Here is a 27734-nt window from a genome sequence, read left to right as displayed (position 1 = left end):
GACTCTGATTAAAGTCTCCAGCTTGGCTTTACTGAAATTTTCTAACACAAAATATCTCTGTTTCTCAAACTTAACAACATTTGAACATTATTATTTGTTTGATTCATTTAGTGTAAAAGAATCAGTGAAGATTAACAAAATTTGCATATTTATTTCATTAATAATTAATATTTATTTCATTTTGCCTTATGTATATTATGAACCGAAAGTTGGATATCATAACAAAGCAAAAGTCCATTATTTTGTGATGTTAACCTAATTGTTACTTAGAAGTTCTGCACTTCAGAAACCTTAGATCAAAAGTTTTCTTAACGGAAACTGAATCTAAGACTTCTCTGCAGAATATGCAGCAAGTGAATAAAACTGATCCACCTCATTCACTGTTCTGCAGAACCACACCTGACAAACATACTTATTAATGATGTATAAAACCTGTTGTTCTCGGCCGGCCGCTGTGGCTGAGAGGTTCTAGGCACTTCAGTCTGGAACCGTGCAACCTCTATGGTCGCAGGTTTGAATCCTGCCTTGGGCATGGATGAGTGTGATGTCCTTAGGTTAGTTAGGTTTAAGCAGTTCTATGTTCTAGGGGACTGATGACCTCAGATATTAAGTCCCATAGTGCTCAGAGCCATTTGAACCATTTGTTGTTCCCTATTTTACATAAGAAATAAATTTCGACAAAATGGGGATATGGCCTTTAACCAGAGCCCACAGATCTTTGCTATGAAGCATTCACTGCTTACCTATCTTTCTGACTGGCCGTACTAAGCGTTTAGTGACACATTAAATTTCTGTATTGATTGTGTCAAAAATTAAATAGTCTTAAGCAAAAAGCTTAAATAGTTCTCGACTTTTATTTGAATGAAAAACATCTGTGCCATATTTCATCCAAATTCACAACCAGCAACTGCCATCCTCTACTTGAAAGTTTAAAGCTGTCTAAGAATGGAAAGTTTGTGCCAAAAAACAAACAGTATCTGAATTTCACTTTACCTAATTGTGTGAGGGAGTCACTTCCTCCTTAACACTTATCATCTCCCAATTTTTTTTCCCCCTCCAGTGAGAGATGCACCCTTCTATTAGCAACTGGAAGATAGAAAGCATATTTCTTAATAATTTATTCAGCCAACCTTATAAGTTTTTCTTGATGCAGGTGATAAGGCGAGATATTGCACGCACGTATCCTGAACATGACTTTTTTAAGGAGAAAGATGGCTTAGGACAAGAAAGCTTGTTCAATGTGATGAAAGCTTATTCATTACATGATCGTGAAGTGGGCTACTGCCAAGGTTCGGGCTTCATTGTTGGACTGCTTCTTATGCAGGTATGTCTATATTGCTAAGAGATCTATAGTTGATATGATAATAAAAAATACTGCATGGAAGGAAATAATATGTAAACTTTACACACATTTCTTGTGTACTTTTAAGTGATGTGCAGTAACACACCATAAAACAACATACACTAAGTCTGAAAGTGCTTGTATGAACCAACCTTCTACCAAGCATTTCACTGCAAGATATGTTGTAGTTAAGCTGGTTGTAGATGTATAGATCTGTAATGCAGGCAAATACCTCTACATACTTGGGGATCATCTTAGTTCCCTAAAAATATAAAAGTCTATCCCTGTAGTATTCGTGTATTCAGCCATGAATATGTACTGTCACCTTGAAGGGAATATACATTAAGTTGTTACGCGCAAAACATATATTGCAATGTTTTTAATTCTGAATTTATTCAGTAACAGAAAATGTCACATCATGGAGGATATTGATATCTTCAGCTAACATTGTAATAAACAAAATATCAGAGTGTCATTACAGCATTACTAACACAAATATTTTGTGAAGCAGCAATGAGCAACAATAAGCACTTCATTTGGTCATCAAATTAGACATATGATATATGTTTTTCTTTGATACTGTAGATCAGGTTACTTTCATTGAAGTCTACTGGTGCTGGAGCATGCTGCTGAATTAGCTGTAAGTGACTGTATCTCGTACATTTACAATTACAAATCACTGAAAAGTCATGACCTTCTGTGATGTGAAGGCGGATCATTTGTTCCAGGCAGTGAAAGGTTAGGCATTGTGTTGAAATAGTAGTGCGGGAGCCATACTCAAGGACCAGTAAAGCATTCCATCGTTTCCTTTTCTCAGGAAGCATTCACTACTGAGAGTATTTGTGCTTTATAGTAGATATTACATCCAGCGATACTTTGGAAGACACTATCATGTGTGTTATGTACTCATTGTAATGATCTAAAAAAGCACATTTGGATGCATTAGCCGCTGTAGGATTCTCTCATAGACACTTCGCTCACTACAGTGAAAGAAAATGTAAAGCTGTCCACAACCTGAAGACTGGTTTGAAGGCTACACTACTTTACTAGACATTGCCATGTTGCGGATGATATGCTCTTGCCTTATTCTGATCTTTGAATTTATTTGTCCAGCCAGTGTAGCAAGGAGCAAACCACAGAGTAGCTTGGAATTTTTGACATTAACAAATGGTTGTCATAAATGAAAGAGATGTGAGTCACTGTGGCTTTATTGTTTCACATTTCCGTGTTCCATGTTTTAAGTCCAACATCATTGCTAATTATTTGTTTACATCCAATGATTTTAATGTACTTGAAGTTCTTGCTGTGTTCTAATTTTTTTTTTTTTTTTCTCCACGATTTATGTTGGTAGATGCCTGAAGAAGAAGCATTTGCAGTTCTAGTGAAGCTTATGCAAGAATACAAGATGAGGGACATGTTCAAACCAACTATGGCAGAACTTGGGCTGTGCATGTATCAGTTGGAGAACCTTGTGCAGGTATTCAGTTTGTTGTATGATTATTTTATTTTAAATTAATAGGGCCTGTTATCTGTACCATAACCTGCTCAAAGGCCGCATATTACAGTGTTTATAAAAACCTTAATACAACATTTTAGAAAGCAATGGAACAAATAATGCTAGCTTTGTATCACTTGCTGAAACAGAAGTAGTTCAAATAGGATAAGAAGAAATACAAAAGGGGTGAGACATTGAATCTCAGACTTCCAGAACTGTAACTTGATTGTGAGCAGCAGAGCTTGAAAAATGGGTCTGTGTGGACAGGAGGAAATGTCACTGAAACTTTGAGTGAAGTGAGAGTAAACAGGAAGATCAGATTTCTGGAGAAATAATGGTTGGTGTGCATGCCTATTGCTGAACATTAATAATGAGCAGCAGATAGTTTATGGTAAGCCAGTAATCCATTAAGAATGAATGAATTGTGTCTAAATTGTTCGTTAGGTTTAGAGTTCACAGCCAGTCAGCATTCGGAGTGTCCTGTTGTAGAACATTCATGCAACAGAATATTGGACACACATGATATGTTTCATGTGGGTTGTTGTTGGCTCTTTGTTTCTGGGTATTAATTATTTCACTGGCCTGCCAATATCTGTGTGGGCCATACTTAGCTTCCATAGTTTTATTCTTGTATCTTCATCATCTTAGCCATTTTCTGTATAATGTCTTTTTAAATTTTTATGTTCGACATTTTTTGTTTCTTTTCAACAGTTACTGATGCAATTTGTCTGACTCTCGCTTTCTGTGTAGCATTCTGATCCCATCCGAGTTTAATCGACAACATTCTATTGTGCATCCATATACTGTGATATAATTCTATTCACCTCACTTATTCTTTTCATAAATCTGAGAGCAGTTGTTACTAATCCACCTATTCCAAATGGATTGCTTCAGACACAACTTTCTTTTTCTCTTTCATAACCTAAATTCTGCATAATAAAGTTTGGTTTTGATATAACATAAGACTTTTGGCTTCTAAACAAAGTTGCTTAAAATTATCCATTGCTTTTTATACTGATCCATTCATTTTATTGGTTTTCTTCATGAGGCTCGTTTTCACATTTGGTTTCTCTTTTACAAATCATTCCCAGCTTTCCTAATGAGTTTGAAGTCTTAGCCACCTCTTACTGTAGTGACATAATAGATTTTGTGGGGGATGGTTCCCATCAGCTAATACCACAAACCCTGATATGAGAACACGGCTCATCTTAATTGTGACACATTTAGAAAATCCTGTTAATACTCCTGATGGTTAGTTTCACTTAAATGATGATATTTTAATTACTATTTATTAATTAAAATGCTGACAAAGACATATTGATGACTTTCATAACAGTTGACCTAGATGAAATAAAATTAGTTTTGTAATTCTGTGAGCAAATGTAATCATTTGATTTTCATTATAACATTTTGTCACATTCTTGTTTGGACATTCTCCTAGCAATTTCTGTTTTCACATGTTTTAAACCATTTCAGCCCGGTTTAACCAAAACGTTATAAATGCATTTGCAAGCAATTAGGACAGACAGTTTGTGAGGGACTGCCCATGTCATTTGGATGCACTAAACTATCTGTATTGGTAGCCATCAGCACAACTTAAATGACAACGTACTTAATTTGTGCCCATAAGACATGTAATTCTGTAGTATGATTTGTCTGACACTAGTCACTAGAATAAACACAGCAGTCTCCGCTGAAAGGAGGTCTTTTTGGCTGTAGCACTTGAGTGGGCATTAGTTGCACTGATAGTCTTGGCAGATGCTTTGACAAATGTCAGATGTGCATGTTTCCAAGAAGACGCTGCCTTGTTTTTGCCTAGGGTGGAGGTGGAAACATTGACCCACTGAAGCAACAAGATACTTCAGTCATTCAGAGCACTGATCTCATGAATTTCATGAACGGAACACTAATACAACAAGACAATTTGAAGTGTTTCTTTATGAAATGTCATGGCAGCAAGTTGACAACTGCCAGTTCACCTGAAATTTCATGGAACCATGTTTGTTCATTATTTATAAAGCAAGAAGAATACCTCAAACAAACATGAAGCTGTGGGGAATCTCCATTGTTATTGGGGTCCGAATTAATGCTAGCTTAACTTAATAATAATGACATCTCAGTGTATAGTGTAGACGCTCACTCGCCTCTTGTTTCAAGTCTCTCTCTCTCTCTCTCTCTCTCTCTCTCTCTCTCTCTCTCTCTCTCTCTCTCTCTACATCTGCAGTGACACAACTCACACCACTGCACTGTACATTATAGTTTAGGATGCATATAATTCCAGAATGAAATTTTCAATCTGCAGCAGAGTGCGCACTCACATCAATGCACACACTGCTGCAAAGCGAAAGTTTCATTATGGAAACATCCCCCAGGCTGTGGCTAAGCCATCCATGTCTCCACATTATCCTTTCTTCCAGAAGTGTTAGTTCTGCAAGGTTTGCTGGAAGTTAAGTGTGGGAAGGTAGAAGATGAGGTACTGGAGGAGATAAAGCTGTGAGGGTGGGCCATGAGTCGTCCTTGGGTAGCTCCGAAGTTCGAGTCTTGGTCCAGCAAACAGTTTTGCTCTGCCAGGAAGTTTCGATGTATATAATTCTTAGAGTTAGTGTCATATAAAAAACAGAATGTTTTTGTTTTAGCATCAATATATCTTCGTCACTGTGCATAGCCATTCAGTTGCTGTAAGCACTTTGTAACTGGTCAGTTCTTAAAATAAAATTAATATGTATTTATTAGTAAGGTTATAGCATAGCAGTAATGGCAGTTCTGCAATAATTAGAAAGTTCATAATTAATTCATGAGGCTAGAATCCTTGGAGGTGTTTTTAACTCAGTGGTATTATATGAATATAGCATATGAATGTCTTCTTCAAAATAGAAATGTCTTCGCAGGAGCTGATTCCTGACCTGCACATCCACTTCCAGTCTCAGAGCTTCCACACAAGTATGTACGCCAGTAGCTGGTTTCTTACACTCTTCACAACTGCGCTGCCTCTATCAGTTGCATGCAGGTTAGTGAATGTGAAATGTTGGAAAAATATGATTTTTATCCTGAACAGTGGAAAGGCCAGGATGGATAGAACAACATACTAAAAACATCCACTTACGGGCTGGGTGTGTGAGCATGATGGAGGTGGTGGTGGGAAGCATTTGTAGGTCACTTACTTGTGTTTTCTTCAAAACCTCAAAAACTACAGCTTCTAGTGACAAAATTAAACTGCCTTAAGTTCCCTACAAAAAAGGTCCTATCCATTTTTTTTTTCTCTAGGATTAATTGTTTCCCTGTTTTGGGGGAAGAAAAAATGACAGATTATTGAAAATAGTGTTTTGAATGTATAAAATTACTGGTTACTATTAAATGAAGTGGGTTAAGAACAAAGATGAAATGTTTGTGGTACCATGTCTAACTGAAGTAGAGCCTAGTTCACTGCATTATAGTCATGCAAAGCAAATGCAGGGTGTTATACGAAGTTATACCGACCTTCTGCAGTGCACTCTATGAATCATTGGCGATGCAGTACAGAGACATGGTTGGGGGGGGGGGGGGGGGGGAGGTTGAAGGTTGAGGTGTGTTTACTTTCCACTAAGTGCAATAATGCTCAATGGAATACATATGTGAGTTACTAATAATACTAATGCCAGAAACACACATGGACAGAGTATATGTAAACCTTTTCCCACTTTCTACACTGTTAGAGGAGGAATTGGTTTCAAGTCATCCTTTACGACAGCTATAGGATTCTTGTGCGAATCTCGTATGTGAGAAGACAAAGTAACATCACTGAACTTGTGTTTATATAGTCGAATTATTTTTAAGTTTATTAAATGAGTACTTGTGTGCAGTTATTAAGTGAGGTATTACGCAAAAAAGTTAAACAGCTGGAGCTGGCAACTTTCAACCATATTGAAGTATCTGTCCCAAATGTTACATTCTGTCATTGTGCATTTGACAGTGTTGATCTGATTGTCTTCATTATCAGTGGTTGAAATACATTTCACGGCTTTTGGGGTATGAAATGCAACAGATCTGCCTCAGCTCTCCCAACACCTGAGGTTTAAATTGTCTCTCTCTGCTACAAAAGTGTCTCACTTAGGTGTAAGGGTACTTCATAACTGGATCATGACCAGGCCCATTCCATCAGATATATTTAAGCCCCCCTGTGTGTGTGTGTGTGGGGGGGGGGGGGGGGGTGGTAAGTGGCTCCACTCAGTGTAGAGATTTATTCAGTCTATCAGTAACACAGTTAATGGTGAGGGAAGTACCATAACTTTGTTGTTATTCAGTAAATCACCACCATCTGACTACACAAATTACACTAATGTAAAATACGCTGTCAGTAATACGGTGGCAAGTTCCATGTTTACCAACCCAATGCTGATCCCACCAACATTACAAAAGTTACTAACATCATCACACTTGCAACACTTCTTAGCTATAATTTATGGGAGCATACTTCACATAAAATCTCACACAACAATTCGAAAGGTGCTACTCACCATAAAGCGGAGATGCTGAGTTGCAGATAGGCACAACAAAAAGACTGTCGCAGATAAATAAAGCTTTCGACCATTAAGGCCTTCCTCATCAATAGGCACGCGCGTACACACACACACACACACACACACACACACACACACACACACAGGCCTTAAAGGCTGAGAGCTTTATTTATTTGTGACAGTCTTTTTGTTGTGCCTATCTGCAACTCAGCATCTCTGCTATATGGCGAGTAGCAACTTTCCTTTTCATAGTACTGTTACATCCATCCTGGATTTTCCATTGTTTGATTCACTTAACAATTGTAAATAAGTACTCATTTAATAAACTGAAAGTAACTCAATTATATAAACCCAAGCTCTGTGACATTATTTTGTCTTCTCACATAAGAGAACTGGATAGGAAATACTGGGGAGGTATCATCCATCTGTAAAGTGAAAAGTGAGCAGCATTCGTGGTGGGAGTAGTCGCCTCTGCCGGAAAAACGTTACAGCTCCCATACATGACGAGTTGATGACTAAGAATCAAGCACTTGGGCGTGGTACACGTATTTAACATTTGTTTTTGAACCACTTCATTTACCACTAAACAGTAGTTTTATACCATTAAAACCCTTTTTTTTAATAATCTGCAATTTTTCCATTCTCTGCAATGTGGAAACAATTAGTTGTAGTGGGAAAATGAGTAAGACCTTTTTTTTTTTTTTGGAGGGAAATTTAATGTAGTATAATTTTGTACTGGGAAGCATTTTTCGTAGAAGTTGCAGTTTTAGAATTATTCAAGAAAAACTTAAAAGAAAAGATAGCTTAAAACACATCCAACTCCTACACTCGTAGCCTACCGATGAGGATTTTTAATATGTTGCTCCTGACACTCTCTTAATGACATTTTACAAAAATTTGTAACTACATGTATGTTTTCCTTGCAATTTCAAGAGTGAGAGGGGCGCAGAAGAGTGTGATCTGATATTTGAATTTTTTGGAGCTGAAATTACTTTATGTGATACAATTTTAATGGATGACTGTTTGCAAATACGTAAAATTTTTGTACTAAAACTGCTTATTACGATTGCTTTTCTTCATTTTTTAAACATTACCACAATTCTTTGTGGTATTTGTACCATTTTTCAATATGATTTGTTAATCTAAGGCAATATTGAAGTTGTGTTGATAGGAAGTAATTTTGTAGACTCCATTTGTGCAGACTGGTCTGGTGAGGTTTTCACCTTTATTTTTTAATGCATTAAAATAATTTTCACTCAGCCATCTGCTAGTTATGATATTCATGTTTCAGGATTAAACTGTCTAACTTTCAGATGTTTGTAGTTGTTCTGACTAATCAGAATTTGCATGCATCATTCAAACTGAAATGACATTAGTTGATTTCAAAAATTGTATTATAGCTGAGGTTTTTGCTGTTCAAAAATCTGCACTGGTCTTCAGATCTCCACGGACGGCCTAGTTGAAACTAGGTCTACATTAGAATGAAGTTAATTGTAATCTGTTTACTGTAATGATGATAACATTTCATGTTACTGAAGTAAAGTTTTCAATTCAATTGGTTTTTGCCCTGCTTTTTGTATGTGTTTTAGAGCTATGAATAATTTGTTTTGTGACAGCCTACTACCATATTTGGACCTGTGCTCTGTAGTTTTTTCATTCATGTCAGCTTGTATTTCTCGTCATTAAATAACTTGCTCACAGGGTGCTACATTGAAGCACTGAGAAAGGTGTTGGCACTATTATGTCTACCACTAGGTGCTCAGTGTGTGATGTGTCTCTAAAAGAACTCACTTAAGCCCAGCTGTGAGGTCTAACTACATATACACATTGGCACTTCGTGACGCTTAAGTTAAACTTTTGCTATCTCTACCTCAGTACTGGATGAGAGAACTGATCAACATACAGCTAGAGAAGGAAATATAAGAAGTGGATTTAATTTATGGGTGATCTAATATATCAGGAAAACTTAGCAGCAAATCTGTTGCATTATTGAATGTCGACCAAAAAAAGAAAAGAATGGGAGGAGAGGGGGAATCCTGATTAAGTGAGACATAGTGAGTTCCTGCATGTAAATGACTGTCAATATGCAAAATCAAAGCAAGCAAAAGCTGTCTTAGTTGTTGCTGTGCAGTCAACTCAGTTTGTCATTTGAAAAATGGCTTTCTCATTTGTGTGTTTGATAACTAGCCTTTGGATTAGTCTCAACAACTCCTACAGAACTAAAATCTGCAGAAGTTATAGATCAGCTTTTATACATGTATACACAAGTTATAATTTTTAGTGTAACCCTTAAAATGAGCCTATAATTACTCTTTTTTTTCCTTTTATCTCATGAAACATATACTTAGTCACTAAAAATACTGTGCAATTGATACAATAAAACATTTTTGTAATAACACCTGTGTTAATATTATAATAAGTGTAAGCTATGTGTTGGTAATTCAGTTATATTAGTTTCTATAAAATTTTCTGTCATATATTCTGATCAATTGCCAATAGTAAAATCACCTGGGAAAGTTCTTTTACAGCACTGTGGCAACTATTTTGCTAATCCACTTCATTGATACTTCATAAAAATATCTTTAATGCAGTCACTGTGAATGCAACACATGACTGCTTATATCAAGTAATGTATTTCTGCAGGAGATGTGGCCACTTTTAGAACATTAAACATAGTTTGATTTTCTGAATTCTTTGTTTCAATAGCTACACAAAGGTTTTTTTTTTCATTTCAGGATTATGGATGTGTTCTTATCCGAAGGCATGGAAATAATATTTAAGGTAGCTCTTGCACTGCTTACTCTTGGGAAAGAAGATCTCCTGTGCCTCGATATGGAGGGGATGTTAAAGGTAGGGTGTATAAGGGTTTTTGTTTTATTAAGCTATGTATGTGATATAACTTTTTATTTCTAGGTATATTTTGAGACAAGTTGTTTATACAATCAAACAGATAAACAAGACAGACTGATTGTCTAGAAGCATACATATGGGGAGGGGGGGATATTTATCATTGTTTTCTACATTACAGTAAAATCTCTCACACCCCATGTACACCAGTCATTAAGTTCTTAATTTGGTCAGTTAACAAAGTGAATTATTTATCAGTTTGCAAAATTTCTTGGCTATCATATTCACACACAGGACCTCCAAAAACATTTTTGAACATGATGAAAAATATCATTTTCAAAATTTAAAATATTTGTGGTGTTCACTCTGCAAGATTTTGCTCACTACAGATAGCACGGAAAATTGCTAATGAGCAACATCAGATTTAACAAACGTGAATGAAGCATCTGCTTTTACTTTGCTCAAAGGATATACACAAGTCCGGAATGTAGACAATTTCTCATTTCAACAGTTTCTAAATTCAATTTCTTTACATCCACATTGAACAGATTTGTTGCCCATCCAGAATTCTGTGTGGCTACACCTGTGGTTCGAAAAGGTATTTCTGTTACTGCTTTTGTAGTTGCCATTGTTATTACTTAGTGAAATCATTCAGCGGCAATACAGATCACCTGCATAACTTAAGGTACATGTTGTGATGGATCTTTGGTAAGGACATGTTACATCCTTCCTAGATCCAACCTTCCACTCAATCGTTGACCTCATCACTGACAAGATGTTAAGCCTTGATCTTCCTTTCTTATTATTCTGGTATACCATATCTTTTGTTTCACTTTCATTTTGTCTTTTTAATTCTAGCTTAGTCACTAATCCTCTATCTCTTGGCATGTTGTGTTTACAATTGTACCTGACAAACTAAATAAAGTTGGTCCTTATAATTTGGCCTTATGGTGGCCCACAATGACCAAGGCCCACTGTGACCTAGATAGTGCAGTTGAATTTGGAAAATGCAAAAATCAAAACCCTGCCAGGCCACACCAGTGTCCCTGATGTAATATATTCAACCACTGCAAGTGAGTGCTGATATTGTTTCTTCAACACATTCATGCCAAATTCTTAACTCTTCAACATCAAAGTTTCTAATACATTGCAGATCAACTGAGTTCTAATCCCCAAATCACAAGTTCTATAAGCACCTGTACCTGTAATTTTCACATGATGATCACTTTAGTTTTTGAGTTACACTCAAATCTGTGTGTGGAAATTTCACTGTAAGCAACACAAACTAGATATTACTTACATTAATGTATAGATTGAGAGAATTGTATTCGTGTTTTACCAATCAAATGATTCAAGCAAATTCTCTTTCTTTGTCTTCCAGTACTTCCAAAAGGACCTTCCCCCAAAAGCAGAAGCTGATATTGATGGCTTAATGCAACTTGCATACAATATCAAATATAATCCAAAGAAGATGAAAAAGTTGGAAAAAGATTATACTGTAATGAAAACAAAGGAGCAAGAAGAAATGGTAGAATTACGGGTATGTACAATGTAGCAGTTTTCATTTCTACAAAAAAAAAATTGAGTGGCCAGAGGCTTTATTTATTTTAGAATCTTTTGTAGGTACCATATTTACTCGAATCTAAGCCGCACTTTTTTTCCAGTTTTTGTAATCCAAAAAACCGCCAGCGGCTTAGAAACGAGTGCAAAGCGGAAGTTCTGAAAAATGTTGGTAGGTGCCGCCACAACTAACTTCTGTCGTCGAATATATGTAGCGCTTTGCAGGCACAAAGATAAATACTGGCACCAAAACCTTTGCGTCAGTAAATAAATTTTAAAAAAAGGTGGAAGACGAGCTTTTTTTCTCCGCCCTGAGTTTTGACCACTGCATTTTCATACATTATCCAAAGAAGTAAATACAAATTCCGTATTGTTCATCTTCAAATGTAGCAGCATTTCAATGCACTATGAAAATCCGACTGGCAAGACTGATTAGGATGTTTGTCAAAATTGCCAACTCTGCGTTCTGAATTTTTTCCTACCTGTGAGAAGAGATGGTTGCTAATAGGAACTTTTATAAATTGTGAATCACATGCAGTATTCTCTTCACCATAATAATAATAACGAATATAAAGATTTTGCCATGTATTCTTTCGTGTTTGCTGCTATCTCATTTAAATCCTGTCTGCCTAATAAACTATGAAACTAGAGTGAGACAACAGCAAACGCGGAAGAATATACATATCATGTCATGTTTATATTCGTATTATTCTTATGCCGAATAGTGATACAGTCAGAAATGAAGCACGGCAATTGATTTAGATTTTTAAATCTAAGATGACTCTAATTTCTGTGCAGAATGTAATGTACTAAAGAGGCGTCTGCAAAGATTTTCAACCGAGAAAAATTTTCGATAAACTATCGTTCAGAACATCTTCTATCATACGCAGTCTATTATTTGGTTCTTGTTGATCATTATTAAAGAAAGTGGCAGTGTAAGTAACAACAAATAGCAGTCTCTTGCCATTGTTTCGCTAATGAGACGATTCCTCTCTTTTTTTAAAAAAATGTAAGCAGCGGTAGCGCGAACAAAAGCTAGCCATGCCGCGAGTGGCGACAGGTCGTAAACACTCATTATCAGAATGCGACAAACAATGCATGACACAGTACAGTAATGCATTTTCAGCTTTTAGTGATGTAAACACCTATAACAAAGAGAACGGCACTTATCAGATCAAAGAAAAATAAGCAATCAATTCAAACCAGACAAAGCACGTGAAAAAGGAAAGGTACCCATATAAATACGGACGGAGCGCCTGACGCATAGCAACGGCTACCTGGTAAAGCTTAAACTGCTAAGCTTACGACTCGAACCAAACTACTATAGCTGTATCGTCATTCATCTGACCTAAATTGTGTCTCATATTACAATGGACCAATTTTGTTTCGATTTGGAGGTGCGACCTAAAACTTTTCTCTCCCCTTGAATTTTGAGTCTCAGATTTCTGGTGCGGCTTAGATTCGGGAAAATTTTTTTGTCCTCGATTTCGAATCTCATTTTTCAGGTGCGGCTTAGATTCTAGTGCGGCTTAAATTCGAGTAAATACGGTAGCTATTTACAGCTGTCCGGCATTTGAAGAAAAGCATTTTGAGCCACCAGCTGCACACATGCAGCTTTATTCTCAACTGCTTTCAGTTTTAGCAACCATCATCACCAGAAGACTACATTATAAAGAAGCAGAGAATCATATGTAGTATACACAGACAAATCCTTTAAATAAAGAAAAAAAATTGTGGAGAACAACCATCTGGAAAGCATGTACAAAGCTGTACAGCTATATATAAAAAATACATTAAATTGAAATGGGGTACAACTACATGTTTAGTACAAACTTGCTTCATAGTAGCAAGCATGAACTCAATAAATTTCAAAATACTGTGAACTGTAAGTTTAACACAGTGTGTAATAGATGACTCTTTAACAGTTAGTGACTACATAAGTTCAAACTTACAAAGGTGTATATTACACACTAACTGTCAAAGACAGCACTATTAAAGATAACAAAAAATATGAAAATCCGCAACCAAAGAACATGGATCTATGCTTTAGTTTAGGTCGATAATAAACTTCAGTTGGCAACAAATAGCATCCATAACATCAATGTGTTATAGAAGTCTATAGTGACATTTTGTCGAATCAATAATTTATAAAATCAAGATTATTAGAATGTGGTTAAAAGAATTTTGTGTGAATAAAACTTTGTGTATAGCAGTTATTAAATCATAAAGCCACAATATGGCAGGAAAACATAACGACTTTTTTTTTTTTTTTTTTTTTTTTTTTTTTTTTTTTCCCCCCCCCCCCCCCCCCCCCCCCTCCCCCCCCCCTCTGTGAGATGTTTAACATTGTTTACAGACAGTGTCTATTAATTAAGTTATGATGTTCTTAAATAATATGGACATGTGATGTGTCAGGTTATTAGTTACCTGAGTTCTGTGTTTGATGTATTGCCTAGCATGTTTGTGTTGAGCATTTTGTTCGATGATCAGCCCTTATATGGCTACTCTGCTTTTACATGTACATTTATTCCACTGATGGATTATGTTTTAAGAAGCTCAGATGGATAGCAGTCTACATCTACATCTACATCTACATCTACATCCATTCTCCGCTAGCCACCTGACAGTGTGTGGCGGAGGGTACCTTGAGTACCTCTATCAGTTCTCCCTTCTATTCCAGCCTCGTATTGTTCATGGAAAGGAGGATTGTCGGTATGCCTCTGTGTGGGCTCTAATCTCTCTGATTTTATCCTCATGGTCTCTTTAGAGATATACGTAGAAGGGAGCAATATACTGCTTGACTCTTCGGTGAAGGTATGTTCTCGAAACTTTAACAAAAGCCCGTACCGAGCTACTGAGCGTCTCTCCTGCAGAGTCTTCCACTGGAGTTTATTTATCATCTCCGTAATGCTTTCGCGATTACTAAATGATCCTGTAACGAAGCGCGCTGCTCTCCATTGGATCTTCTCTATCTCTTCTATCAACCCAATCTGGTACGGATCCCACACTACTGAGCAGTATTCAAGCAGTGGGCAAACAAGCGTACTGTAACCTACTTCCTTTGTTTTCGGATTGCATTTCCTTAGGATTCTTCCAATGAATCTGTCTGGCATCTGCTTTACCGACGATCAACTTTATATGATCATTCCATTTTAAATCACTCCTAATGCGTACTCCCAGATAATTTATGGAATTAACTGCTTCCAGTTGCTGACCTGCTATATTGTAGCTAAATGATATGGGATCTTTCTTTATATGTATTCGCAGCACGTTACACTTGTCTACATTGAGATTCAATTGCCATTCCCTGCACCATGCTTCAATTCGCTGCAGATCCTCCTGCATTTCAGTACAATTTTCCATTGTTACAACCTCTCAATATACCACAGCATCATCCGCAAAAAGCCTCAGTGAACTTCCGATGTCATCCACAAGGTCATTTATGTATATTGTGAATAGCAACGGTCCTACAACACTCCCCTGCGACACACCTGAAATCACTCTTACTTTGGAAGACTTCTCTCCATTGAGAATGACATGCTGCGTTCTGTTATCTAGAAACTCTTCAATCCAATCACACAATTGGTCTGATAGTCCATATCTTCTATAAATTGAATGTATTTTTAATCTATCAGTGTAAAGCTTTATAAGTACTTACCAGTCTTTCTGTTGTGACTGTCTGTGACTGAATGTTGTCTCTGTATGGTGAGTATGAATGCATCCTTTTCATAATATTATGTATTTTCCATTGGAAACAATATTGCTGGCATTAACTTTTGGTCTGTATATGTGCTACCTTGTGTGGACGCTGCTGGTTGACAGTATTGAATTTCATTGCCAACCTCTACTTGAGCATACATCCCATATTTTTTGATTGTAGATTTTTGTGTGTTTTGTAATCTTTGACAATGTTGTCGTTGACACTTACTTAGTCTATAATTGTGCACCTTAGTAAGCTTGTAATTGCTAGTTGTTAACTGCTGAGAGTCATCAATTATACACAACTGTACTTTTATGGTTTATAGTATTTTGAAGTGTAACGAGTTCATGCATGCTACTACGAAGCGAGTTTGTATTGGACATGCAATTCTATCAGTGTAAAGCTTCGTAAGTGCTTACCAGACAATCATTCTTCATACAGGTGATTTCATTATTTGAAAGGTTTGTCAGTGTATACTAAATATGACTTTCTGGTTCTTTACTTTATAGTCCTCCAGTGAGATGCTAAAATTGAAACCAGTTAAGAATAAAGGTGTATACATACAGCTGATGGCTCAAAATTTTTTTCTTCAAATTATTTATTTCCATTAAATCTTATTACCTTTAAGACATTTTGTACATATTTCAAATTTAATTTGTGAGAAAAGTTTCTGGGACTAAATTTTTTTTTCTTTTTTTATTAGTATATAACAAAAGCAGTTCTTTCTTCTCCTTTCTTGCAGTGGAGTGGTAATACATTAGACTCCTATTCACACATGACAAAATCCAGATACTAGCCCACTTTGTCTTTTTATAAAATTTTATATGTTTTCTGTGGAGATCTTGTCAGTATGATATCGAGAAGGTCGTAGGTATTGGTACCAAAGTTGCCTTGAGTTCGGGAAGGTATTCAATACAGTTCATGCATGCTTACTTAGTGACCAGAATAAAATGGTATAGAGCATCAGATGAGCTTTGTCTCTGGATTCAGGACTTGTAGCAGATAGTTCAATGGTGCCAAGTTACCACACTGTGGTAACATTTCCAGGGAAGTGTTACAGGGCTGCTACTTTCACATAAGTGGAAATAATGTGGTGAATCACATCAGATGCCCTGAGAGGCTGTTAACACAGATGATGCTGTTGTATCTAGGAAAGCTGCGACATTAGAAAACTGCAGTGCGTGTAGGAAGACCTGCAAGGGATCAACAGTTAGTGCAGGGACTAACAGTTGACATTTAACATAAATAAATGTGATGTACTGTGCATAACTAGGTGAAAAGATTAAAATTATTAGTGTTTGATTACTGGAAACAGTAACAACCATAAAATATCCAGGAGTAACTGCCTGGTTTCACCTCAAATGTAATGACCAAGTGAAATTAGTTACAGGAAAAGGAAATGCCAGTCTGACCTTTTGGAAGAATGCAATGGAAATGCAATTCATGTCTGAAAAGAATGGTTTACTAGTCAATCATTCATGCAATTTTTCAGTTCAGCTCATCAGTCTGGGATCCTTAACTGTTCGCATTAATAAAAGAGAGGGACATATTTCATAAGAGTGGTGTGTTTCATTATGGATTTGTTTAATAGATGCAAGAATATTATGGAGATACTGTAAGAAAGGTGTTGTGCATCACTGAGGTTTTTTTTTTGTTCCAATTTATAGGTTTCATCAACAACTGTTGTTGTTGTGGTCTTCAGTCCTGAGACTGGTTTGATGCAACTCTCCATGCTACTCTATCCTGTGCAAGCTTCTTCATCTCCCAGTACCTACTGCAGCCTAAATCCTTCTGAATCTGCTTAGTGTATTCATCTCTTGGTCTCCCTCTATGATTTTTACCCTCCACGCTGCCTTCCAATACTAAATTGGTGATCCCTCGATGTCTCAGAACATGTCCTACCAACCGATCCCTTCTTCTAGTCAAGTTGTGCCAGAAGCACCTCTTCTCTCCAATACTACTCAATACCTCCTCATTAGTTATGTGATCTACCCATCTAATCTTCAGCATTCTTCTGTAGCACCACATTTAGAAAGCTTCTATTCTCTTCTTGTCTAAACTATTTATCGTCCACGTTTCACTTGGCTACACTACATACAAATACTTTCAGAAACGACTTCCTGACATTTAAATCTATTCTCGATGTTAACAAATTTCTCTTCTTCAGAAACACTTTCCTTGACATTGCCAGTCTACATTTTATATCCTCTCTACTTCGATCATCATCAGTTATTTTGCTCCCGAAATAGCAAAACTCCTTTACTACTGTAAGTGTCTCATTTCCTAATCTAAATCCCTCAGCATCACCCGACTTAATTCGACTACATTCCATTATCCTCGTTTTGCTTTCGTTGATGTTCATCTTATATCCTCCTTTCAAGACGCTATCCATTCCGTTCAACTGCTCTTCCAAGTCCTTTGCTGTCTCTGACAGAATTACAATGTCATCGGCGAACCTCAAAGTTTTTATTTCTTCTCCATGGATTTTAATTCCTACTCCAAATTTTTCTTTCGTTTCCATTACTGCTTACTCAACATACAGATTGAATAACATCGGGGAAAGGCTACAACCCTGTCTCACTCCCTTTCCAACCACTGCTTCCCTTTCATGCACCCCGACTCTTACAACTGCCATCTGCTTTCTGTACAAATTGTAAATAGCCTTTCGTTCCCTGTATTTAACCCTTGCCACCTTCAGAATTTGAAAGAGAGTATTCCAGTCAACATTGTCAAAAGCTTTCTCCAAGTCTACAAATGCTAGAAACGTAGGTTTGTCTTTTCTTAATCTAGCTTCTAAGATAAGTCGTAGGGTCAGTATTGCCTCACGTGTTCCAACATTTCTACAGAATCCAAACTGATCTTCCCCGAGGTCGGCTTCTATCAGTTTTTCCATTCGTCTGTAAAGAATTCGCGTTAGTATTTTGCAGCTGTGACTTATTAAACTGATAGTTCAGTAATCTTCACATCTGTCAACACCTGCTTTCTTTGGGATTGGAATTATTATATTCTTCTTGAAGTCTGAGGGTATTTCACCTGTCTCATACATCTTGCTCACCAGATGGTAGAGTTTTGTCAGGACTGGCCCTCCCAAGGCTGTCAGTAGTTCTAATGGAATGTTGTCTACTCCGGGGGCCTTGATTCGACTCAGGTCTTTCAGTGCTCTGTCAAACTCGTCACGCAGTATCATATCTCCCATTTCATTTCATCTACATCCTCTTCCATTTCCATAATATTGTCCTCAAGTACATCGGCCTTGTATAGACTCCTTCCATCTTTCTGCTTTCCCTTCTTTGCTTAGAACTGGGTTTCCATCAAAGCTCTTGATATTCATGCAAGTGGTTCTCCTTTCTCCAAAGGTCTCTTTAATTTTCCTGTAGGCAGTATCTATCTTATCACTAGTTAGATAGGCCTCTACATCCTTAAATTTGTCGTCTAGCCATCCCTGCTTAGCCATTTTGCACTTCCTGTCGATATCATTTTTGAGACGTTTGTATTCCTTTTTGCCTGCTTCATTTACTGCATTTTTATATTTTCTCCTTTCATCAATTAAATTCAATATTTCTTCTGTTACCCAAGTGTTTCTACTAGCCGTCATCTTTTTACCTATTTGATCCTCTGGTGCCTTCACTATTTCATCCCTCAAAGCTACCCATTCTTCTTCTACTGTATTTCTTTCCCCCATTCCTGTCAATTGTTCCCTTATGCTCTCTCTGAAACTCTGTACAGCCTCTGGTTCTTTCAGTTTATCCAGGTCCCATCTCCTTAAATTCCCACCTTTTTGCAGTTTCTTCGGTTTTAATCTACAGGTCATAACCAATAGATTGTGGTCAGAATCCACATCTGCCCATGGAAATGTCTTACAATTTTAAATCTGGTTCCTAAATCTCTGTCTTACCATTACATAGTGTATCTGATACCTTTTAGTATCGCCAGGGTTCTTCCATGTATACAACCTTCTTTCATGATTCTTGAACCATGTGTTAGCTATGATTAAGTTATGCTCTGCGCAAAATTCTACCAGGTGGCTTCCTCTTTCATTTCTTAGCCCCAATCCGTATTCATCTGCTATGTGTCCTTCTCTCCCTTTTCCTACTCATGAGTTCCAGTCACCCATGACTATTAAATTTTCATCTCCCTTCACTACCTGAATAATTTCTTTTATCTCATCATACATTTCATCAATTTCTTCGTCATCTGTAGAGCTAGTTGGCATATAAACTTGTACTACTGTAGTAGGCGTGGGCTTCGTGTCTATCTTGGCCACAATTCTGCGTTCACTATGCTGTTTGTAGTAGCTTACCCGTACTCCTATATTTTTATTCATTATTAAACCTACTCCTGCATTACCCCTGTTTGATTTTGTATTATAACCCTATATTCACCTGACCAAAAGTCTTGTTCCTCCTGCCACCGAACTTCACTAATTCCCACTGTATCTAACTTTAACCTATCCATTTCCCTTTTTAAATTTTCTAACCTACCTGTCCGATTAAGGGATCTGACATTCCACGCTCCGATCCGTAGAACGCCAGTTTTCTTTCTTCTGGTAATGACGTCCTCTTGAGTAGTCCCCGCCTGGGATTGTTTTACCTCCGGAATATTTTACCCAAGAGGATGCCATCATCATTTAATCATACAGTAAAGCTGCATGCCCTCGGGAAAAATTACGGCTGTAGTTTCCTCTTGCTTTCAGCCATTCGCAGTACCAGAACAGCAAGGCCATTTTGGTAAGTGTTACAAAGCCAGATCAGTCAATCATCCAGACTGTTGCCCCTGCAGCTACTGAAAAGGCTGCTGCCCCTCTTCAGGAACCACACGTTTGTCTGGCCTCTCAACAGATACCCCTCTGTTGTGATTGCACCTATGGTACGGCTATCTGTATCGTTGAGGCACACAAGTCTCCCCACCAACGGCAAGGTCCATGGTTCATGGGGGGGCATCAATAACTAGGAAGTATAATATTACTTGAAACAAGCCATGTTCTGTATGAACTATTTTTTTATATAAATACTTGTTCCAAAAAGTTTAAAGAATGATTTCATGGGACTTATGGGAGCTGCTGATGCCTGTTGGTAGGTCATGCAGAGCTTCAGCACCATGTCTGACTTCACTGTTAATAGGAACTAACACACTTTGTAATTTGAACTTTTGCCAATAAATGCAATATAAGTATGGATTGCATGTAGTAATAGAAGTAGGGGAGGGAGCGAGGGAGGGGGAGAGAGAGAGAGAGAGAGAGAGAGAGAGAGAGAGAGAGAGAGAGAGAGAGAGGAGGGGGGGGCATAGATAAGAGTTTTAGAATAACATGGTAGCAGTTATAGTTGACAGAAGACCTTGTTAGAGGTCTTATACTGTCTTCCTTCCTGTAATGATTCAGAAGTAACTAGTAGTAATTTACCCGCAGTATTAAAAATCATTTTGCAGAGACTTCGCACAGAGAATCGCCTTCTCCGCCAACGGGTGGAACTACTAGAAGCTGAGTCCAGTGAGTTGGCAGACAGGTTAGTCCGTGGGCAGGTCTCACGTGCTGAAGAGGAGGAGACATCATTTGTTGTTCAGCGGGAACTAGCAGCACTACGGCACACTCACCTTGAGACTTCACATCAGCTGGAGTTAGCACATGAAGAAATTCGAAATCTTTCCTTGCTTATGCAAGAGACGGTTAGTTTGCAATACATGCAAAATTATAATTTTCTTTACATTTATTCTCTGTGATATAGCAATCATTTGCTGCAAAATAATACTGTAGTTTGAATAACTCTTGACACAGCCCAATTACCCAGTTGTTTTGCCCCTAGTCTTATATTGACATAGATTCTAAGTTTTGTTGTTTCATTAAATATGTTCTGTATTGTAACAACATGGAAGATGTTATAAAAAAGCAATACTCACACAAGGGTAAAACAATGATGAATTAATGCCTTTCCACATGTTTTTTATGAGTTTGTTTTTAGTGTTATAGTGTCCAGTATAATTTCTGTTTGCATACATGAGAGTAAATCTGGTTATTTATCTGATATGTGTATCATTTTCTCATGCATTACTGATTACATTGTAAAGAGTGAAGTTACATCCTTATAACCAAAGTAATATGATGCATGATTGTATGCAAATTTATTGTGACTAATTTGGATTGGGGACATTAACACGTTAAAAATAATGAAATGAATAACTATATCAAAAGAAATAATCACTTCAGAAAACAGTAAGACAGACTGGTTGACCAGTACTTGTCTTCAAGTGCCAAGATCAAAATACTGTCAATATAAATTGAAAAGTAGAGAAAATATTTACCTAGCTTTTGAAACTGTTAGCTCCTTCGTCTGTGAGGAAAAAGGGATAGGTTGGGGAATATTAGGAATGAGGAACAGGTTACTTTGACCACAAGTTGAGAGATTTACACTTTATGAGGACAAGGGTGAGATGAAGATGAAGGGGAAGCATTGAAGGCTGCTAGAGGCTAAAGGTAGTACATTGGTAAGCACTGTGGTAGGTTCAGTTCAGAGGTGGTAAAAAGGACAGAATGAGAATTGAAATGAATAGCCCCCTTAAAAACTAGAAGGAAAGAGGAAAAAGAAACTGAGAGGAAACTAAAATTATGTGGCAATTATGTTCCCATCTCTGGAGTCCATCGAAACTAATATTGTCTGGGAGAAACAAAATAGCCTTTGTGGTGTAGTGGGCACTACGGTTCCTTCGGTGACATTGCAGAGCAGGCGTGTTCATCAATCAGGTTGTGTGAGCTGGATTTTGCTCACACCACAGCAGTGTGATCTGCTGGCTCACAGTGACATATTATGCGGGAAGGAGTGCTGAATGGAATGGAGAGGAAGGAAGGGTCGGAATAAGATAGCTTTCCAACAAATCTCAGTTCTACGGCCACTAATGTCATGTTATATCACTCCACCATGTTTCATTAATGTGTTTCATGGCAAATTTATTGGAAGTTTCTTTTATTAATGAGAAACAATAATGAAGTGAAACATCTCTTTTTGACATTTTGATGAAGTACAGAAGATGATAGTTCTTATGCTTGATGATCCTTTATGATGAATGTTGTTTTAGGGAGGAATTTAAGTTGAAAGACTCTTATTTCATTGCCATTATATTTAAAGGTTAACCATGGAAACACAGGATGTCAATAAATATTACTTATTTTGCTCTTCACTAAAGCATCAGTGTGTGATACCACTTTTTGAGCACAGCTATTTCAAAGGTGAGCTTTTTAATTGAAGTCTGTCAGTAAGCTACTGTGGGTAGGTTTCATTCTCTTAATTGCAGAAAAAAATGCATGCACAATTATGTAGATCCAAACATTGATGCAATTGAAGCTGCAGACTTATAAAGCCGTGGAAGGTAATGGTGAGGGAAAGTCTTATAAAAGTACGTGAAACTACATTTGTTATGAAACTTATTATGTAACTGCCTGTCACACTGTAGCTCCCTATTTTCTAACTGTACTCAGTCAAGATATTGTCAACATCAACTGATAAGGGAAGCGATACGACATTAAATTTTTCATCCAACTTTTAAAAATCCTGAAAATGAATCTCAACTTCATGGAAATCATCAGTGAGTATATTTTGATACTGTTCAAAATTCCACTCTGTTTCCATCATTAGTGACGACAACTTGACCAAGCTGTCTATTCCACAAAGGGAACTTCATCCTAAAATCGTGAATCCAGCTATACCTCTCTGAAGTTAACATATTTTTATGCTGCAATGTTTTAAATGTAGCATTCACATCATGTGTATTGCCACAGAGGGAGGTATGCAAATAGGTAGGGTGGTTGGTTTAAGGTCTCTCAGTGAGGTCATTAGAGATGGAATTCCAGTTCATATTAGGGAAAGATGGACAAGGAAATTGGCTATACCCTTTTCAAAGGGACCAATCCAGCATTTCACTGGAGCAGTTAAGCAGAACTGCGTAAAACCTAAATCCGGATGGTCACATGGGGATTTTAACCATTGTCTTTCTGAATATGATTTGATTGTGGTAACCACCATGCCACTTCACTTGGTTTGTCACAGATGAAGGTCAAACCTTGTATCCAGCATTCATATACTCTCTCAGGAACTGTATGTTCAACTACAGAGACTAAGTGTGTCTTTATAAACTCTCCTTCAGTGAAACTGTGCAACACTTGGGCAATCTGTAAAGCAATATGGTTACTTGCTCACACTAGGTTTATTTGTTGAATGTTCCTCCTAAATATACAGAGTGGAGCATAAATCAGTTGTCTGTCACAATCATTAAATTTTGTTTTGCCTAGCATAGCAGTAGTCACTTCTGAACTTGATCAGTGAGTAGTTCCCACAAGTCAGTTGACACTAGCAGTTTGAAGCCGTGTTCATCATTAACTACAAATCAGCATGTATTTATTTTGCAGTCATTATGGAAACATGATCATAATTACAGTGATGATTGTGAATTTGTGTGGAATGATTTCCAAATGTATAACCACCATCTTGACGTGTATTTGTGAATTAAATTTAAGATTTGAAGAGACTGGACTGGTTGCAGAGCTTCCCCATTCAGCTCAATCAGGTAGGTAAACATCTTTACTGCAGAAGAGGATCTTAATGTGGTCATGCAATGTTTTGTATGCGATGATGGAGTAAAACTCTCCTGATAAAAGTGTGTAGGCAGGGATTTTCAGAGGTGAGTATTATTTTTTTTTTTTTTTTAAGAGCACTGTCAGCTGCATAAATTATCTAGATATGCTTCAAGAATTGCTGTTGGAATTGGAAGATAGTCCACTGTTCGTACATTGGTAGCCGGTTAAGGGAAAGTTGATGTGGCAACAAGATGGAGCACCTCCACATTGTGCTGTTATTGCATGTCACTTTCTAAATGAAAATTTTTATGAATCATCTGGCAAATGGGATACTGTTGAATGGCCTGCATGATCCCCAGATATTACGCCCATGGATTTTTTAAATCTGGGGTGTACTAAAAAATTAGGTTTTTCTTCAAGATTCATAATGTTGAGCATTTGAAGTAACGAATCCCATTTGAAAATATACAGTTCTGGAAGAATTCGCAACAAAATCATTTTTGAAAAGATGCCGTGTTTGCTTAGAACAGCATGGAAACCACAATGAGCATCTGTGTAGGTTCACTGAACATTGTGTGATTGTGTTCGTAATAAATTGGTATTTTAATATGTGTAGTGTTATTGCACCAAGTGCATTTTTGACAACTGACTTATGGCCAACTCTGTACTTTCACATTGAAAATGTGGAAAATTTTTCATATGTGCACATTTTTGTCTGCTCCCATATGATGAATACTTATTTCAGTCACATTGCTTAACAATGTTTTCTTTAATTTTCGCACTTCTTCTCACTTTTCACCTTCAAAGTGTGTAGAACACTTTGCATGGAGGATGTTGTAATGTCGCCGTAAATTGAATTATTTTTATTGTGTTAAGTGCTTCCAAACACACTAAGCACCTTGAGACTCCAAACAGTGGGAACTCCAGTTTGGTATATCAGCAGTGTAAGGAAAAGATGGATGACTACGCACTGTTAAGATGAGGAGTTGAGTTGCAGACAGGCACAACGAAAAGACACTTACATATTAGCTTTTGGCCAAAGCCTTCATCAGAAAAGGAACATGCCCTGGAATGAGAGACATCCTACCCAAGATCTTTCTCACCCTTAAAGTGGTGTTTCCTCACACACCCAAGCCCATCATCATCCTAGTCCATCCCTATGCCACTCCCAGTCCCTGTGGAAGACCCAGGTGCAAGACCTGCCCATCCACCCATCCAGTGCTGCCTATTCCAGTCCTGTCACAGGCTTATCTTATCCTATCAGAGCCAGGGCAACCTATGAAAGCAGTCATGTCATATACCAGCTGTGCTGCAATCATTGCACAGCTTTTTATATTCGTATCTCTTCCAACCAACTGTCCATCAGGATGAATGTCCATTGTCAAATTGTTGCCAAGTGTCCCTGTGGCATAATATGTGGCTAAGTGTAACATGCTTGATTTCAATGGCTGCTTCACTACGTGAGCCATCTGGATACTCCCTTCCACCTCCAGCTTTTCTGAACCATGCAGATGGGAGTTATCCGTACAACATATTCTCTGCTTCCAAAGTTATCCTGGCCTCAATCTACGGTAACCTACTGTCCCTACTCCCTCCACCCAACAGTTTCCAACCTCTCTGATGTGTCACCACCTCCCTGTTCCCGTCTCCCACTCTCTTTGTGTGCTGCCCTCTGCCAAGGCATCAACCTGTTTCCCCTTCCCTGCTATTCTCCTTTTTCATGCGTGCTCCACAGGCACTGTTCTTTTCTCCTCCTGCCTGTTCCCTGCTATCCTTCCCACTTCCCTGCCCTATCCAGATTGCTGCTTCTGTTCTATGTGACAGCTGCATTCCAGTCTGAGCTGCTGGAGATGGCAGTCGTGTGTGTGTGTGTGTGTGCGTGTGTGTGTGTGTGTGTTTTTCCTTTTCTGAAGAAGGCTTTGGCCAAAAGCTAATATGTATGTGTCTTTTTGTTGTGCCTGTCTGCTACTCAATGTGTCTTCTTTATAGTGAGTAGCAATCTACCTTTGCCTTACATTGTTCATCCTCAGACTCCATTGCATAACATAAATATATAGGGTTCCTGCAGTAACATGTTGTAAATTGATGATGTTGTGTCTGACCCTCACTTTGAAGTTTGTAAGGCAGTTATCGTACTGAGTTTCATTGATTTAAGAAGGGCAGGTCTTAGCTTCAAGCACGGCAATGCAAGTGTATATGCTTGAATCCAAGACTGCGGTAAATCAAATTTTGGTCATTCCTCTGAAGACAGAACATCGTTTGCACTTACTCTGCACTAGTTAATTACATCTGACCACTCCATTTTACCACAAGTGCTCACTCCCCAGACAGTGAGGGAGCAGTAGTGCTCTTGCTCGCCTAGTAATGTCCTGAAATGGCCTGCTGTAGAGTGTGCTCTGCAACTGAGTACAGACACTTGTTATCTATCCATTTCTGTATTCTGCTACATCAGTGGTGGTCGTTCCTATGTAAAAGTTTGTGCAGGGAATATGTGCTAGCTGGCAAACAATGTGGTGTGGTTTCACATGCTTATGTTATAGGGTTTACTAGTGATGGGGCTGCAGTAATCGTAGAGAGTGGATGCACTTGTGGGTTCAGCAGCAGTAAGGATTACATTGGGTAGGAACCTAGGGATGAGAATGTAGTCTGGAATGTCATATGGTTTGATAAGGATGTTATAGCTCTTACAAGAGCGATAGAATGTGGCAATGAGTGCTATTGGGAGAATACCAGGATGATGGTCTCCTGTGAAAGCATGTGTGTTGTTTGCCACTAACATGTCCTAACTGGTTGAGTACATGAATGGACTCTGAAGAACTACCCACCTTATGAACACCTTGTACTCAGTTGGTGAATGTGTTTCACACAGCAGGATGTGAACCTGTGTGTGTGTTGTACCACATGGGCCATTTGGATCCCCCCACTCTGTTGTAGTTTCCCAGGTGTCTGGAGATGGAACCTAGCTTTCCAATACATCCTCACATCTCACCATACTCTTAATCTCCACCTCCATCAACAATCCCTGCCTCCTTCCCCCCCCCCCCCTCTCTTTTTGTTTTAAAATGTAATTACTTTTTTACTTCATCTTCATTTTTTCCATTTCTTCCTCTCTTGCCCACCTCGTCCTCTTTGCCACTCAATCTCAAACTGTAGGTTTGGCCTCCATCACTCCACCCGTTCCTTCTTTCCCCCTCTCTCTGTCTTTTCTTACTAGTTCATAACTGCATTTTCATTCTACTTCCTCTTAATTGACCTTTACTTCTCCATTGTCATTACATCTGCCTCGGACTGAACCTGGCACAGTGTACTAACTGTAGCATTCAACTCACTCACCTGCACCCCCCCCTCCCCCCCAATTCTCATAACATACAACAGTTATATCCCTCTCATTGTTAAGTGGTTAAACACTGGACTCACATTCTGGAGGACGACGATTCAACCCCGGCCATCCTGATTTAGGTTTTCCGTGATTTCCCTAAATTGCTCCAGGCAAATGCCGGGATGGTTCCTTTCAAAGTGCACGGCCAACTTCCTTCCCTGTCCTTCCCTAATCCGATGAGACCGATGACCTTGCTGTCTGGTCTCTTTCCCCAAAACAACGCAACCCCTCTCATTGTTAGTATAACATCAATAAGCATACAAGAAAAAATCTCTTGCACAACAGGTGTTTCATAACTTGTCTGAAAATTATATTATTACTATTCGAAATTATTTTTCCGGTAATGACACTAAAG

At 38.0% G+C, this 27734-nt stretch overlaps 1 protein-coding gene across 4 annotated transcripts in view; it reads left to right on the top strand.

Moving 5' to 3' along the window:
* LOC126484273 (ecotropic viral integration site 5 ortholog) overlaps window positions 1–27734 on the top strand; it is a 373708-nt gene that overhangs the window by 324933 nt on the left and 21041 nt on the right. For all 4 annotated transcript variants that reach the window (XM_050107715.1, XM_050107708.1, XM_050107699.1 and 1 more), the window contains exons 6-11: window positions 1154–1324; window positions 2694–2819; window positions 5726–5844; window positions 10069–10183; window positions 11562–11720; window positions 20865–21101. In XM_050107715.1, coding sequence (XP_049963672.1) covers window positions 1154–1324; window positions 2694–2819; window positions 5726–5844; window positions 10069–10183; window positions 11562–11720; window positions 20865–21101 — 927 coding nt within the window. The remainder of the gene's footprint in view (window positions 1–1153; window positions 1325–2693; window positions 2820–5725; window positions 5845–10068; window positions 10184–11561; window positions 11721–20864; window positions 21102–27734) is intronic.

This window comes from Schistocerca serialis, chromosome 1 (assembly GCF_023864345.2).
Source record: "Schistocerca serialis cubense isolate TAMUIC-IGC-003099 chromosome 1, iqSchSeri2.2, whole genome shotgun sequence".
Lineage (NCBI taxonomy): Eukaryota > Metazoa > Arthropoda > Insecta > Orthoptera > Acrididae > Schistocerca > Schistocerca serialis.
Note: the sequence above shows the minus strand (reverse complement) of the source record. Positions and strands in the feature narration are given on the sequence as shown.